This window comes from Urocitellus parryii, chromosome X, assembly GCF_045843805.1.
Source record: "Urocitellus parryii isolate mUroPar1 chromosome X, mUroPar1.hap1, whole genome shotgun sequence".
In the NCBI taxonomy this organism is placed as follows: Eukaryota; Metazoa; Chordata; class Mammalia; order Rodentia; family Sciuridae; genus Urocitellus; species Urocitellus parryii.
The window spans coordinates 14,103,279-14,120,731 of record NC_135547.1 but is presented as its reverse complement, the minus strand read 5'-3'; the positions used below and the strand labels follow the sequence as shown (position 1 = coordinate 14,120,731).

Here is a 17,453-nt window from a genome sequence, read left to right as displayed (position 1 = left end):
TTCTACTGGTCTCCCTTCTTTTAAACATTTTTTTTTTTTTGGTATTATGGATTGAACCCAGGAGTGCTGTACTACTGAGCCACATCACCAGGCCTTTATTTTTTGATACATGGATTCACTAAGTTGCTAAGGGCCTTGCTAAGTTGTTAAGGCTGGCCTTGAACTTGCAATCCTCCTGCCTCAGCCTCCTGAGCTGGTGGGATTACAGGTATGCACCACTGTACCTGGCTAAAGTAAAATTTTAGAAAAAGTCTGTGCATTCTTCTCTTTAATATGCATCTATGGCTTTCTGCTATCACATGTAGATGAATCAACTCTATGCTTTCCTGCTGCATAATTTGGGGAAGTAAATTTCTTCCTTTATGCTTATAACATTTTTAGTATCTCCAACCAGGAGTGATGACTACAGAAAACTAAGAGATGATACTTGCATTTAACTACCAGAAGGAACTCCTTATTAACTGTATAGAAATTAAACCTGTCCTCCCCAGAAACAAGTGGAGAATATGGAAGAACTACATTTAGCAAGTGATTTTGTGTCCTGGGATTTATCCTACTGCCAATTTGTCCTGGACAGAACAGCAAGAGGCCATGCTGAGCACAGCCATGTTTCTCACAAGAGCCTCACTTGACTTTTCCACAGCTTAAGGGGTCAGCTAGAAACACCCACCTTGAAAATTTCTTAACCCAAAGTATTTTCTTAGAAAGGACCTGGTACATAATAGACACTCAATAAAAAAGTGACTATTGCTATTTATATTTCACTATATATAGAAATTCCTGAGCTATAGAAACTTCCTGGTATTGTCATAAATATCTTGGGTAGGCAGATCCCACTTGAAAATAACATTCATAATTAGAGGTCTGGCAGAGATAGAGCTGCAAGGGAAATCATCACAATTATGGAAATAGCAGACATCTAAGCATAATAGGACACTGATTAAATTTGAGAGTTGAACCACACAATGAATGTTATGAAGAAATAAAAATAATGATGTAAAAGGATAATGACATGGGAAGATATTCATGATTTACTGTTAAATAGAAAAAAAGCAAATTATTTCTCTTGGTGGGGTTAAATGGCTGGTCCAGTTACATAACTACTGTAGGAAACACCAGGAAAAGAACCAAGATTATCTAACCCCAAACCATGCATTACATTAAAACTCTACACTCAAAGATGGGGTTGTGGCTCGTCAGTAGAGTGCTTGCCTTGCACATGTGAGGAACTGGGTTAGATCCTCAGCACCACATAAAAATAAATAAAGATATTGTGTCCACCTACAACTAAAAAAATAAAAAGTAAAACTCCACACTTGGGCTGGGGTTGTAGCTCAATTTTAGAATACTTGGTTAGCATGTGCAAGGCTCTGGGTCTGATCCTCAGCACCACAGAAAAATAAATAAAATAAAGGGATTGTGTCCAACTACAACTAAAAAATTAATATTTTAAAAAAACAAACTCCAGGTAGAGACCCCAAATAAACTGCAATACCCACCAGCCTTGAATCAATGAAGCCTTTGCATAAATTACCAAGTAGAAAATTTTATTTTTTTAATTTTTTAATCAATTTCTGGGACCAACCTTTATTTATTTGACAGTGAATAAAGGTACATATATTGCCATTGAACACTTCCCTTTAAAATTACCAAGTAGAAATTCTTAAATACTTTGTAAAAATGAAGGAACAGTGAATATGGTTTTGGCATGTTAAAAGAATCTGCTTGGACAGTATGTGTCCAGGCCTACAGATGTCCTACCCATTGGAAAATTTACATATTTCCTATTTTTTTTTTCTGGAAATGTACTGCATGATACCTATACAGTGAGTCTTTTTGATCTGTCCATTGTCATCATATGTAGAGCACTTAACCATTAGAAGCCAAAATTCTGATCCATAAAGTATAGGAATTAGGTTAGATATTCTCTAAAGTCTCTTCCAGATTTCTCAGTAAAAAGGGGAAAACAGGCTTTCTAGTAAAGAGGGAGAAACACAGATTTTATATTTAGATACAATTTGTTTTCAATCCGGGGGCCTCTGCTAGCCTATAAGGCACTTCTGCATGAATTAAAGCAGCTGTCCCATCAAGGTAGACCCAATCCTATAAACATATGTAGATTGAGCTTTTGGGAGAAAAAGTGTCCTTTCCTTAAGGAGCCCCTATTAAGAACATCTGCTAGAGCCTGGCTTGGTGGCGCATAACTTGTTGGCACCAATATTTTTTTTTCTACTTAGCAGTAAATCATGAATATCTTCCCATGTCATTATCCTTTTACATCATTATTTTTATTTCTTCATAGCATTCATTGTGTAGCTCAACTTTCAAATTTAATCAGTGTCCTATTATGTGCATGTCTTGGTGGCACATGTCTCAGCGGCTTGGGAGGCTGAGACAGGATAATCAGGAGTTCAGAGCCAGCCTCAGCAAAAATCAAGGCCCTAAGTAACTCAGTGAGACCCTGAGCAGAGAATAGGCTGGATTCTAGCTCCCATAGGTTCCCAGTCTAGGTGTCTTTGTGAATTTTTACATAATTCTCCAGCTTCAGTTGAAATAGATGCTCCAGGTCCAGGGTAGGCCCATGGACATATTATCAAGTGACTAAGAGAAAAGGATAATGAAGCTAGAACATAATTTAGTAATCAACATACACTTAAATGATATGGCTGCAAGTGCTAATGAATTGCTGCTGCCTAAGGATCCTGGGAGAAGTATTATGGATGATTATAAAAGCAGTACATACTTTCCCTCAACTTGATACTTAGGAGAAAAGTTGCTGTCATGAAATGAAAGTGGGAAACCTTACACAGTTGGAAAACAGTGACATATATTGCTCTAATACATACACTGTATGCCTACTATAGGTCTGGTTACTTCTAGTTTGCATAAGATTTGTAGCATTCTGGTCAGGACCCATTTCTCTCAGCTTTGACTCACTGTGTGACCCTAAGCACATTACTAGCCCTCTCTGGACTTTGTTTTATCCTCAAAATCATCCAGGGATGATTTTAGATCATCTCTAAAGTTGTTCTGAGCTTTTACCTTTATGACTCTATAGTTCTATTTTCATTTTAGAGAGAGGTCATATATCTGATTCAGGTGGGAAGCAAAAGAGCAAAAATGTTAACATCAGTAACAATGAAAATGACTGGCATCTTGAGGCTTCTTAGGACTTTATCTCTTTAAAAAAAATAGAAGGAGGTAGTATTTGGGAAAGTATTTCAAGTACCTATAAATGCTGGTTGGACAATCTTATGTAATACGACTGATATTACCAATGACCTTCAAGAACATTGTAAAGCAGCCTTCTCCCAAATGTCACCAGAAAAGAAACATATTTCTGTTTCAACCACAGTATAACCTCTGTATTAGAAAACTGAAAAAGTTCCCTTACCAGTTTGCATTTCCATCAACAATGATGTGATGGGGGTGCCTGTTTGCCATAGCCTTACCAAAATAATATGTGGTCATACTTTTAAATTGTAACCTGTCTGATAGGAGTTATATGATACTTTCATATTATATTAATTTGCACTATTTAAATTATGATTGAGCTTAATCACTTTCCTTATGTTTATGGAACATGTATTATATGGTATATATATATATATTTTCCCCATAGTAAATGTTATATATATAGTGAATTGTCTGTATCTTTTTTCTACTTTTCTGTTAGATTTTTTTAGTCATTAAGTTGTCAATTTAAGGGTTCTTTGTATAATTAGGTATATTAGCCTTTTGTGACATAGCACAAATACTTTCTTCCAGTTTGCCAGCTGTCTTTTGACTCTGCTCATGGTTTTATAATGCAGTTGTTTCTTAGTTTCACATAGTTGAGTTTATCAGTCTTTTATGTATAGCCTTTCCCTACAGCAAACTTTAAGAGGAATTCCTCTATATTTTCTTCTAGCATTTTTGTGGTTTTGTTGTTTTTTACATTAATAGGTATATACAATCATAAAATTCATATGAAACCATAAAATATTCCTGTTTTAGACAGCTTTTCATTATTACAACAAAATGCCTGAGATAATGAACTTAAAGAGAAAAGCTCTACTCTGGTCCATGATTTGGAAGATTCTATTCTAAGATTTGGGGGGTATATTGCTTTGATCCTCTGATGAAGCAACACAGCATTGTGGGAATGCATGGTGGAACAAAACCACTTTCATTATGACCCAGGGAGGGGAGAGAAAAAGGTCAGGGTCCCTTAATTCCCTTCAATAGTATGTACCCAAGGACCTAAGGACCTCCCTTCAGACCACACCTCCTAAAGGTGTCACCATCTCTCAGTACCACCATCCCCCTAATCATACCTTTAAAACATGCACCTTTGGAGAACATTTGTCCAAACCATAGCAGACTCCAAGTAGCCCAAGCAATCCTGAACAAAGATAACAAAGCAACAAAGTTGGAGGCTTCACAATACTTGACTTCAAAACAAACTAAAGAGTTACAGTCACCAAAACAGCAATATATTGGCATAGAAATTGGCATGTAGACCACTGGAGCAGAATAGTGAACTCAAGAGAATACTCTTTTATACAGTGTGGAATATAGGCTTAATTAAGTGATTATAGTAATGGAGTACAATCTATATAACAAAGTAATGATATCAGATTACATACTGATAAAAATAATTCAATCAATAGAGAATTCAAATTAATATATGTAGAAAGATTTTAAAAAACACCATTAGTCAAATACCACAAAAACAATAGTTATAGACAAGGAATATCAATAGTTGATAAAATTAAGGCATTTACATAATACCAAAATATTTCCCTGAATGATATGAATTAATACAGAGAGAAAACTAGTATCCTTTAATGAATGGTACCATACCATCCCAGCACCCAGTAAGGCAACTTAGGAAAATCATATATATCCCTGTTGATATGAATCACAGAATGGCATGACATAACTTCTGTGATAATGCTGTCAAATCTTTGTAATTTGAATTTAACTATGAAGAAACTTCATAAAAACTCACATTGCAGAACATTCTGAAAAATACTTAACCGATAAGCCTCAAAAGCGCAGAATTATGAAATACAAGAAAATACTAAGAACTGTGATAAACTAGAAGAGAATAAGGAAACATGGCAACTGTATGTAACATGAGATCTTAAATGGGATTTCCAACAAGGAAACATTAATGGACTAGATGGAAAAATCTCAATAAAACTTGTAGTTTAGTTAATTGTATCAATGTTTTCCTCCTAGTTTCAAAATTATGCTATGGCAATACAAGAAGTTAAGATTAGGGGACACTGAGTGAAAGGCATATAGGAACTTTGTACGATTTTTGTCACTTTCCATAAGCCTAAATTATTTCAAAGTAAAATGTTAGAAAAAGTTCCTCTTTGCTATCTGATCTATTTCATCCAAAATGAAAAATTTAAGGAGTGAAGCAGCTTTTATCATCTATACTTAATAAAAACATGTATCTGAGACAATAGCTCTGTCCTAAACTCTTGTTACCAATTAATCATCATAGCTGAAGAACACCTCTTCCAGGAAATCTTCTCTCATTATACCCTGTTGGCATGATGATGAGCAAAAAATAAAGACATGGGAAACAGACAAACCAAATTCTCCCTCGTTTCATATGTCATAGGTATATTATCCTAAGTGACTTAATCTCTTAGAACTGTACTTTCTACATTTGTCAAATTGAGATAAACCTTACCCTGCTATAAAGTATAATAAAGATTAAATGACATCCTGTGTTGTCATATAGGATTAAGTGTGTTAAGCTATTAAAAGTGCCTCTCCCAGTGCCAGGTATCCAGGAAATGCTAAATTAGTAATAACCACTATTTTCATTTTTTTAATTATCCCAATCGACCCAATCTTTCCTTTTCAGATCAATGCATTTAAATTTTTTATCATGACAAATGACTGAACCTATCCTCTCAGGATTAAGGCACTTAAAATGATTTCTGATGATTAGAGATATTATGTTTGCCTCCTCTATCAGATTAGAGATTACTGAATCCCTGAAGTAGAATACATTCCCTCCAGTTTTGCTCTTATTTGTCTTAGTCTGCTCAGGCTACTATAACGAAACATCACAGATGAGATGGTTTAAACAATAGCCATTTATTTCTTGCTGTTCTAGATGCTGGAAGTCCAAAGTCAGGGTTCTGATGAAGGCTCACTTCCTGGTTGCAGATGGCTGCCTTCTTGCTGAGTCCTCACATGGTAGAAATGGGGTGCTTTAGTGTTTCTTCCTCTTCTTTAAAGGGAAATACTTCCACCATAGGGTCACATCCTCATTACCTCACCTAACCTAATGAACTCACAAAGGTCCCACCTCCAAATACTATGATATTGGAGGTTAGAGCTTCAAGATACCAGTTTGGTGGGAACAACAACAAAAAAAAAAACATTAAATTCATAGCACTGCTGTTATTGCATTTTTTAATTTTAAATACCATTTTACCTGGTAATTTTATTTCACATTTAGAAATAAAACATTTTACACATATAATTACCTTACATACAATATGTACTACAGATGTTATGAATTACATTGTACAGTGTGATTTTTCACGTAGCTTTTGTATCATATCCTTATATACTTGATTAGGAAACACAAGAAACTTATGGTTTTTAAAGCTGCTTAATATTTCATCAGAACATGTATTATAGTGCTAATACCCTTATTCAATATTTTATGGTTGTTTCACCCAACATCATTCTTATGAAAATAATATGTGCTGATGCATAAAAAAGAATCTCCACTTTTGAGAACATTTCCCTCTATCAATAAATATTTTTACAATAAACTTTTTAATAATTGCATTGTATTTTGCCACATGTTCCATTTTTCTTTACTAAATTCCTGTTATTAGAGAGGTTGTATCTAATGTTTTACTATGAGAAATAACTACAACAAACTTGCTTGTAAAAAGTGGCTTTATGCACATCTTTGATTTTTACTTCAAATGAATTCCTCAATGTGGAATTGCTGGATCAAAGGCTTCACCACTTTCAAGGTTTTGATATCTACCACGAAGCTGTCCTCAGGAAAATAATATAATTTCAAAGTTCACTAGAAGACTATCAAAGTGTCTATGTCTCTATTCTTATCAATATGTGTCATCTTTTAAAGAATGTCTGCTATTTTAATCTGTAGAAAATATTTCAGTTGTGTCAATACTCTCATTTTAAGTTGAGCTAAACATTTTAGTCCCATTTCAATCTGAATTACTTGAACCTGTGAAGGGGTTTAAAATATCATCTGGTTATGTTTTATATTTTGATACCAAGTAGTAGTGCAAAGGACAGGGAAAGTATTACCTCTATGCCTGTTTTTGCAAATAGGGAAGCTGATGCTCAGAAAGTCAAAAGCAGTTATCCCAAGGTCAGTCAAAGTTCAGGCCTCCTACACTCTTCCTAGTTCACTTCCAACCTGAAGTTGCTAAGTAAACATGGAGCTGGAAGGCAATCCAAGCTTTTCCAAGTGCAAATAAAAACGGAACATATATAATTCAGTGATGAAGTTGGCCCAGGCTTTTCCTCTTCTCTTGCCTTTCCCTTCTAGCTTCATCTTGGCAAAAGAATGTTGAGGGAGGAGGAAAGAAGGCAGCTGGGCTCAGGAGGTCTCCCATGCATAACTAGAACATATTTGATTCGCTTCAGCATTTGGCTCCACAACAGTACTTGAGATGACAGTCTGTGAGGTGCCTCAGGGCCAATCACATGGCCTCCCTGCCGATGTCCTATCTAGGTTGCTCTGGCCTTCCTTGTCCCAGCTTGCTTCCAGTTTGCCTACTGCATGGAGATCCAAGAAGAAATGGGCCACTCATGAGACAGTTGCTTTCCCCTGCACCATAAAAATATGCTCATTTCCTAATTTGAGTTTCTGTGTTTTTAAAGAAAAATGCAAATGTACTACTTCCTTTCAGTCAAAGTCACATTTGTTTTTATGTCCTTCCAAAATATTCATGTTCTTTCCGCACACCCAATACTCAAGACAAATCTTTTTGCTAAAAAGCTTCAGCATTCTTTCAAGTGATTTAATCTTAAGTAGATATCAACTTTATCCTAGAAAAAAATATATACATACACATGCACACACATACATATGCAATATATATATACATGCATAAATGAGTGTGCATAAACACAGGATAAGTGCTTATTTGGTTGCATGAATGAAGGCACTAGATATGAGTCCAGAGGTAGGAAGAAAGGAGCTGGCACTCATTGAGAGATTTCTATATGAAGGTATTATAATTGTATTATTTCAAAGTAACCCTTGAAATGGGACAATATGGTGCTGGTCTCTCAGACCCACCAGCATATTCCCACTTCAGTTTCAATGATCCTACAGATTGATAATCTCCAGTAAATCTGCATCAGGGCAATGTTAACTCAGGATGATTCATTGTAGGGATTAATAATAATGCAAATCCTTTAAAAACTGCAGGTTTGCTTTTTGGGGGGAACGGAGGTAACAGGGATTGGACTCAAGGGCACTCGACCACTGAGCCACATCCCCAGCCCTTTTTTTATATTTTATTTATAGACAGGGTCTCACTGAGTTGCTTGGTGCTTCACCTTTGCTGTGGCTGGCTCTGAACTCATTATCCTCTTGCCTCAGCCTCCTGAGCCACTGGGATTACAGGTGTGCACCATTGTGCCCAGCCCAGAGTTTGCTTTTGCATCTTCTAGTTGGCACCAAACAACTGAAGAAATTCAGCATGGGACAGTGACAGAGCAGAATGATTCAGATACAGATTAAAGGATCCAACTTATTACAAAACTGAGATGCAAGCTGTGTCCCAAACTCTGTTGTACAGATTACATCAAATGTCTGGAGTAAACCAGTGCTATTGGGAGTAAAGCTGATGGTTCCAGTGGAGATTAATAGATCCAATTCCTTATAAAATCAAGATCTAAGATGTGCATTTCTTTTTATCCTTTCATCATGTGGAATGGCTCAGTGTAGGGTAACAGGCCAGAATGCTTTACTGTGGAGATAGAGAGAGACCCCATTACAAAATGAGGGCCTAAGTCATGTCCTCAACTGTTAGATCTGCCAGATTGTGTCAAATGTCTCTAATAAGCCTGCACTCAGTAAATTCACCTTGGAGGAGCTTTCCCAGTGGAGATGGATAAATTAACTCTTCGGAAGCTATGGCCTCAATTCTTTTTAGTATCACAACTCCATACCGGATTTGCCAGTATTGCCAGGCCAGGATGGTTTATATTGAAGAGAAGTAAACTAAAATTGAGGTCTGAGGTATGTCTCAACTCTTCAGCTAGGAACTTGGAAGACCACTGGCCCTCATATGCCAGGAAGCTCCAAATGGCAAATTATTTTTGCATTGTGCCTACTTCAGGTAGATGCTGAAAATAACTCCCCAAATCCACAAAGGACTAAAAATTACCCAGTTACGGTTTCTAAAAGGAGGCAATCTTGCCACAGAGGCCACTGGCATACAGCTGAGGAGAGAAGACCTGAGACCATGTACTTATGGGTATTTCTTTGGGTCATGAAACTAAATGGTGAACCTCAAGTAGGCAGAAAAGATTGAACTGGTCCATTGAGGCCAAAGGGATTCAATTGTTGGTCATCTCAGGAATTTCCCGTCTCTCTTGAAATAGATTTTTTTAAAACATCATCAAAATGTAACATACACCATTCAACTTATCCTTTAATATTTTAAATATATTTACAAGTTGTCAAACCACCTCAATTGATTTTTAATATAAGAGCCTTGTTTTAATTTCTTCATTCACTTTTGGTCACAGGATTGAACCCAGAGGTGCTTAACCACTGAGCCACATTCCCAGGCTTTTCTATTTTTTTTTTTTTTTTTACTTAGAGACAGGGTCTCACTAAGTTGCTTAGGGCCTCACTAAATTGCTGAGGCTGGCCTCAAACTTGTAATCCTCCTGAATCAGCCTCCCAAGCAGTGGGATTACAGGTATTTCCACAACACCTGGAGCAAACACAGTTAATTTTAGAATATTTTTTCACCTCAAAGAAAAACTCCATATCCTATATCAGTGAACACCCCATTGGTCCTCCATATTCTTTCATCCCTAGAAAACCACTGGTCCATTTTCTGTCTCTATAGATTTGTCTAATCTGGACACTTTGTGTAATTCTGAAATGTAGCTGTTTTTAGTTTTTCTCAAAAAGCTAATGAACATTTGGAGATATTAAATAATTCTCCAAAAGACACATAGGTAAAAAATGATGAAGCCAGGAACAAAACCAGTGTGTACCTGAATCTAAACCCAATATCACTTCGATCTTTCAATCCTGCATATCTCAGAAGACCTGGGTTCCAGCCTGCCTTACTCAACATTTTGCTTTGTGGAATAAAATGATCCAACATATATTGTATGCATAATAGAAATGACTTAGGATTTGTCTGTAGGGATTCAGTCACAGAGAGTCTCTGGCTTGAGCAACTGGGTGGATGAAGGTCCCATTTATTAAATAAGGGAAAAGGGGAGATAAAGGTAGGGCAAGAGAAAAAGATTAAGGCTCAAACTGCTACTGTAGAAAATAAAACCATATCTTCACATTCTGAAAATCTTTAGAGGTCAAAAGTGAAAAACTAAATTTTATAAAAGAGTAAAACAGAAAGGGAAACAGATAGGAAGGCCAGAGCTGACTTAGATATCCTAGGCATTTCTGAGGATGAAATCAGAATAACTGGAAGATAATAATTAAAACTATAACTGAGGATAACTTTCCTGAGCTGAAGAAAGAGCTAAATATACTTATAAAATGGGTTTCCCAAATTACAGGTAAAATCAGTAAAGAGAAACACATGAGATGTTTTAACTTTATTGTTGTTGTGACCAAAATACCTGACCAGAACAATGTAGAAAAAGGAAAGTGTATTTTGAACTCATGGCTTCAGAGTTTTGGCCTATGATCAGCCAATTCGATTGCTTTGAACCCAAGGTGAGGCAGAACATTATGGACAAAGGGTGTAGCACAGGAAAACTGCTCACCTCAAGTGTGCAAGGAAGCAGAGAGAAAAAGAAGAAAAAGGCCACAAAGAAGATGCATCTTTCTAGGGCACACCCCCAGTGACTACCTCCTCCAATTACACCCCACCTGCCTACAGTTACAACCCAATGAGTCCATTCTAAGATTGACTGATTAGGTCACAGCTCTCACAATCCAGTAATTCCACTTCCAAACATTCCTGCATTAACACAGGAGATTTTGGGGGACACTTCATATCCAAATCATAACAAAATATCAATATGGTTTTGGTATATTTGTGTGTATATGTATAATAATGAGACAAACAACCATTATTATCATCATTAAAAACAATCACATTGAGCTGGGTGTGGTGGCATACACCTGTAATCCCAGTAGCTTGAGAGGCTGAGATAGGAGGATGACAAGTTCAAGGCCAGCCTCAGCAACATAGAGAGGCCATAAGAAACTTAGCAAGACCCTTTCTCAAAATGAAAATAAAAGTAAATGGGCTGGGAATGTGGCTCAGTGGTTAAGTGCCCCTGGATTCTAGTCCCTGAAACAAAAACAAAAACAAAACTATTACACTGAGTCCTGGAGAAGCAGTATAGAGTAATGGGCAAACCATCAGACTAGGTGCCTTAAGAACTGGCTAGTCATATGAAAGCCCCTGATTATCTTGAGACTTGGTTGCTTCCAACTTGATGTCAAGATAATTACATTTTCCCATAGTTTTGTAAGAAGGATAAAAAAGTGATAATTTGTAATTATAAATTCATCAACAGAATCAAACTAATGTTTTTCCTTTCCTTTCTTAAAGTAAGGACCATGAGTTCAAAGCCAGCCTTAGCAACTTAGTGAGTCACTAAGCAACTCAGTGAGACCTTGCCTCTAAATAAAATATAAGAAAGTGCTGGGGATGTGGCTCAGTGATTAAGCATCCCTGGGTTCAATTATCAGCATCAAAAAAAAAAAAGTAGTTCTGCTCTGTCCTTCCCTTCTCCTCAGACAGAATTTATAGTTGAAGCAATCTATGTGTGGGGACATAAAAATTCCTCTTTCTTTCTCTCAAACTTCCAGCTCTCAATGTGGTAGCAACACAGGTATAAGCCTCTCTGTTTTGCACAGAGTAACTCACTTGACAGTTTATATTCTCCAGATTTTGGTCCCATCTTGTACAGTGAAGCCTATCCCTGGCTCTCTCAAGAGTGAAACTAATGGGTCTTATTTCTTCATATTACTGATACCTGTTCCATCTTCTATCATTCAATCTGTATGAAGCTTGGATCACACCTGCCCTAGTACCTCTGCTAAATGCAGTTGTCTTACAGTTAAGGAAGAGATCTATGTTTATCCACTTCTGCCATAAAGTGTCCCCCAAAGAGTGCAACCATTATTGAAATTGCCATTCAAATTTTCCTATTTAAACTGTGAAACAAATAATGTGATTGATACTCAAGTCATACTCTTTAGTTTCTATAATTCACAATTTGGTTCTTCTCTATTTATAATTTTAGCTATATTTGCCCATATCTCCAAGTTCACTGTAATTTCCTTGGTGTTGGGAGGTTAGGAGTACATGTATGAAGACACGAATAGTGTGAATATACTTCTATATAACCAGAGATATGAAAAATTATGTTCTATATGTGTAATATGAACTGTAATGCATTCTTATATCATATATTATAAATTAGAATAAAAAATTAAAAATTAAAAAGATTTGAACTATATAATTAACAGATTTGATATAAGTGAACTGTGCAAATCCCTGAACACAATTATTAGAGAATATCCATTCTCTTCAAGCCCACATAGGATACTTGGAAATCTGGTCACATATTAGTCAAAAGGAACTTCCAAAAATTTCAAATAAATGCTTTAATAAAGAATACAAGACCTTTCCAACATCTCAAGATCCAACAACAAATGCTAACAAGGAGGACAGAAGGCAAGACAGAAACCTATTGCCTCCTATGTTCAGAAAATGAAAAAGCAATGGAAGTTCATGGATCAAAGGAAATATCATAACAGTTTTTAAAATAATTTGAAAATAAGCATGGTAAATACTAAAAAGATAAATACTTCCAATAGCCACCACATCAACTTTGCATTCCATCAATCTGGATGATTGAGAACTAACATAAGTTCCTGATTTCTTTTATCCAAATGAAACTTTCTGCTTTGCATTCTTCCAAATATCAAAGAGGACCCTGTGATAAAATTCCTGAGGAAATTATCATATGAATAATAGAATGAAATAGACATTGTTATTACTGTGTGTATATACGTGACTGCATGACCAATGATTCTGCAACCTGTACACTCAGAAAAATGAGAAATTATACCCCATCTGATTCAAATGTATGATATGTCAAGGTCATTGTACTGTCATGAGTGACTAATTAAAACAAATAAAAAATTTAAAAACAATAAATTATCATTTGGAATACTTGAAGGTGATGGGAAATCAAAGCGATAAAGGATGAAACAAGGCGTGAGATTGGCCAGGTTGGGATGGGACAGGAACATATAAAGAAAGAAGAAAGGAGAGGCTATCATCTTCTAAGTTTGGGGAAAAAAGTATAAGGATTGATATGGAAAGAAACACAGCATGAACTTAACACATTATATATAAGGGCAATAACTCCAACCACTGCGTACATGGCAACCTTTGATTACTCAAGGCATTTCTCCTGAGGTACATAAAAACCTGTTTTCTCTAATTTTTCTGTATGACTTTTAGGCACACGATACATAAGGAATATTAAGAATCGTTTTCCTACATCAACTTAAAGTAAAAAAAAAAAAAAGTCACCACATTCCAATATCTTCCATCCCCTTTGCTTTCTTCTCTGTCAATTTTTTCTTCTTTTTCTTTATAGACTCTTTACCCAATTGAGTTTCTATAATTTTCTTCATTGACATTGTTCCAGGTGCTTGTGATCGTGACTCTAATACAAAGTCACTTTACAAAGCACTGTGGATTATCTTTATGTGCTTCTGATAGTCACTTTGTAAAGGAAGTGAAACTTATTCAACCACATGCAAGCACCAGAAGCAATCAAGATAGCCCCACCAGGCTAGCAACCCAGAGATGCTTCTTGATCAGGGGGAACAATTTCCACCTTGCCCCATTTGGGAGCATCTGCAATGATTTTAGAAGGTATTATATGTGTCAAACATATGAAGATCTCCAAAAGAAACATGTTTGGACTTCCATCATTTGAAATAAGTGCATGATCTTCTAATGGGACACTCAGCAAATGGCTACATTTTCTTTAGTGATTCTACTTAACCACCTCTGAGCCAGCCACTCTTCCTGGTGCTTCAAATGTATTAACTCATCCACTCTTCACATAAACCATGAGATTGTGATTACGATTAGCCCCATTATATAGATGAGAAAACTGGTGTTTGGATTTACAATATTAGAGTAAGCCATGTAAGCAAATTACTCTGTAAACAAGTTAAATGACTTGCATTAGCTATAATTTCTAAATCTCTCTGGGTTAAATCAGGGCTCATCAACCCTTTCCTGTAGAGAGCCCAATAGTATAAATAATTTAGGCACTGTGGGCCATACAGGCTGTGTTGTAACTATTCAACTCTGCCATACCAGTGCGAAAGCAGCTACAGACAACAGATAAACAGCTATAGCTGTACTCCAAGCATTATTAATGGACACTGGAATTTAAATATCATATAATCTTCACATATCACAGAATATCATTATTTTAGATTCTTCAACCATTTAAAAATGTAAAATTCATTCTTGCTTGTGGGTCATACAAAATTAGAAGGCAGGCTGCATGCAATTGGCCTGTGGACTGTTGACCCCTAATCTAAATCAGTAACATGCCTGATAGAAAATCCACAGTATAATGATATCAAGGATGAATCTGATTTCAAATATAAATTTTAACAAAAACAAAAGAAAGAAAGACAGGAAGACAGGAAGGCAGGAAGAAAGAAAAGAATAAGAAGACAGTCTAGGGTTATGGCTCAGCCGTAAAGCACTTGCCTAGCACATGTGGGGCCCTGGGTTCAATCCTCAGCATCACATATAAATAAATAAAATAAAGGTATTGTGTCCAACCACAACTAAAAAATAAATAAATTTTTAAAAGAAAATAATAGGAAGAGAGAACACTTTGAGTGTCAGTCATTATATTTCTAAGAGCCTAACTAATCATGACTGCATGCCATATGTTTCTATATGTTTTTCCTGAATTAAAATATTTTTTGCATAAGTCTGTGAAAAAAGCAATTTTTCCTGATAGGCTGGTTCTTCTAGCTATAGTGATAGAACACACAGAAGTCCATCAGGTATGTACAGCCAAGTCACCAAGCAGTAGGAGGAAAGCAGTCATCTGTGAAATTTACATCTAGTGGCTCAAGCCTAATTTGGGCCACAAGTTTTCCTGGAAGCCATTTTTAAAAGACTTACAAAGTTAATCATCGTTCAATTCTGGGTACAAAGAAAAGTTAGTCACATGCAAATTGTGCCAAAGCAAACTGTGATCCTGGAAAGAAATACTGACATCAAGTTCTAAGCCTTAAAGTTTGGGGTCCTTATCTAAACTTAAACTTGAACCTGGAAGAGTTCTTTCCCAGGACTTACTTTTCTACAATTCACAAGATGGCAAGGAAGCTCCACAAAGCTTTCATTAGCCTTCCACACAAAACTGAGGTCAGAAAATCTCAATATTCCTCCATCCTGCACCCATCATCCTTTCTCATTGCCCAAAATGTAAGACCCTTTCTCACCTGTAGTCTCATTCTCATCCCCCCTGTGCTGCTTCTCTATGCCTCCAGCTCCCACAGCTGCCCTTGTCTCTAAAGCTTTTCACTGTGTGATCTGGACCCTTAAGACTACAGTAGTTGGATTCACCTCTTTCCTGAACCTCAACAGAATGCTCCTCTAACTCAAGACTTTTATGACAACCTGGCTCTCCTCTGATGACACTGTTTTTCCATTAGGGTCCCAAGAGAAGACTAGTTATTCTTCCATCTACTTCTCACACCTCAGTATCATAATATTATTGGCAATCTGGTCCTGTTTTTACTAAGCCAACATAATGATCATTATTCCTGAATTTTTATGTAAAAATGACTGGTCTCTTAAAATGCTCATCCCAGCTATATACCTCCCTAAGCCTCCTAAAAACTCTCTCACATTCCTATTCAGGGTGATTTTAGAGCATAGTTAACTGTCTCCTGTAGTCTACCCTCATATCAGCCTCAGAGGGTCCTGTGGTTCATTGCCATCTGCATTTCCTCCCAGGCTACCAGTGAACACACTGCTCCTGTCTTCACTTTCTTCCCTACCTTGCCTGATCTGATGGTTACAAACACAAACTACTTGCCTCCAGGCCCCTCACCTTATTTCCCTCACTCTCCTGCCACAACCTCAAATCCCAAACCCGAGTCCAATCCCACAATCTACTTTTTCTGTTCTACAAAGCAAGGAAAGCATGCAAACCAGGAAGTTCAGCAACATCACAAGCTCATGATCTCATCTCAGCAACATCCCTTTATACTTTGGTCCATTCTCTATTCTTCTCTATGACCTTGTTAAGCCTTTAATACATTTCCCAAAACCTGTGGCTCAACCTCTGCCCCTTCCAACTTTAATATCTGGCTGGCTTCCCTGCTTAATTAAACAACTGAGACCTTCAGCTAAGCTAACATTTCCATAATACTCCTCCCATCACAGAATAAACATTTACAAATCATGACTGAGGATAAAGGAGTCCCTCCTCTAATTGAAGTTCAATCCTTCCCCTGTATCCCTGCTTGTTGTATTGCAAACACAAACACAGCCTGCATTCCTGCCTGTTGTCTCTGGGACATCAGTCCTCAATTTCCTTTCAAAATCTCAAACCATTCTTTCCTTCTCCTGTCAAACTATAATTATCCTAAAGATCCACCACCCTTTTTTGGTACCAAGGATTGAACCCAGTGGTGTGTAATCACTGAGACACATCCCCAGCCCTTTTTTTATGTTTTATTTGGGGACAGGGTATTGCTAAGTTGCTGAGGCTGGCCTTGAACTTATGATCTTGTGATCCTCCTGCTTTAGCTTCCCAAGTCACTGGGATTACAAGCATGCACCACCATGCCAAGCCCTAGAGACTCTTTATGACCTTAAGTTTTTAAAAAAAATATCCTTTCTTTTTTTTTTTTTTTTTTGAATTTTTTTTAATATTTATTTTTTTAGTTCTCGGCGGACACAACATCTTTGTTGGTATGTGGTGCTGAGGATCGAACCCGGGCCGCACGCATGCCAGGCGAGCGCGCTACCGCTTGAGCCACATCCCCAGCCCCAATATCCTTTCTTTATGGATGTCTTGTCTTCCCTCTAGAAATCACATTCTTGTCTCTCACTAAACCTCTGAAAGGAACAGATTATTCTCTCTTCCTTCACTTCCTACTCACCCCTCATTCCTTATTTCTGCTTCTTGACCATTCAATTTAATATAAG

At 36.8% G+C, this 17,453-nt stretch overlaps 1 protein-coding gene across 5 annotated transcripts in view; it reads right to left on the bottom strand.

Annotated features, from left to right (window-relative positions):
• Fgf13 (fibroblast growth factor 13) overlaps positions 1-17,453 on the bottom strand; it is a 522,252-nt gene that overhangs the window by 326,004 nt on the left and 178,795 nt on the right. The window contains exon 1 of one of the 5 annotated variants that reach the window (XM_077793715.1): positions 4,317-4,384. The exons of the other annotated variants lie outside the window; for them this stretch is intronic. Within the exon in view, the coding sequence (XP_077649841.1) occupies positions 4,317-4,344 (28 nt within the window). The 5' untranslated portion in view covers positions 4,345-4,384. Of the gene's footprint in view, positions 1-4,316; positions 4,385-17,453 lie in introns of those variants that run through there. 5 annotated transcript variants of the gene reach the window in all.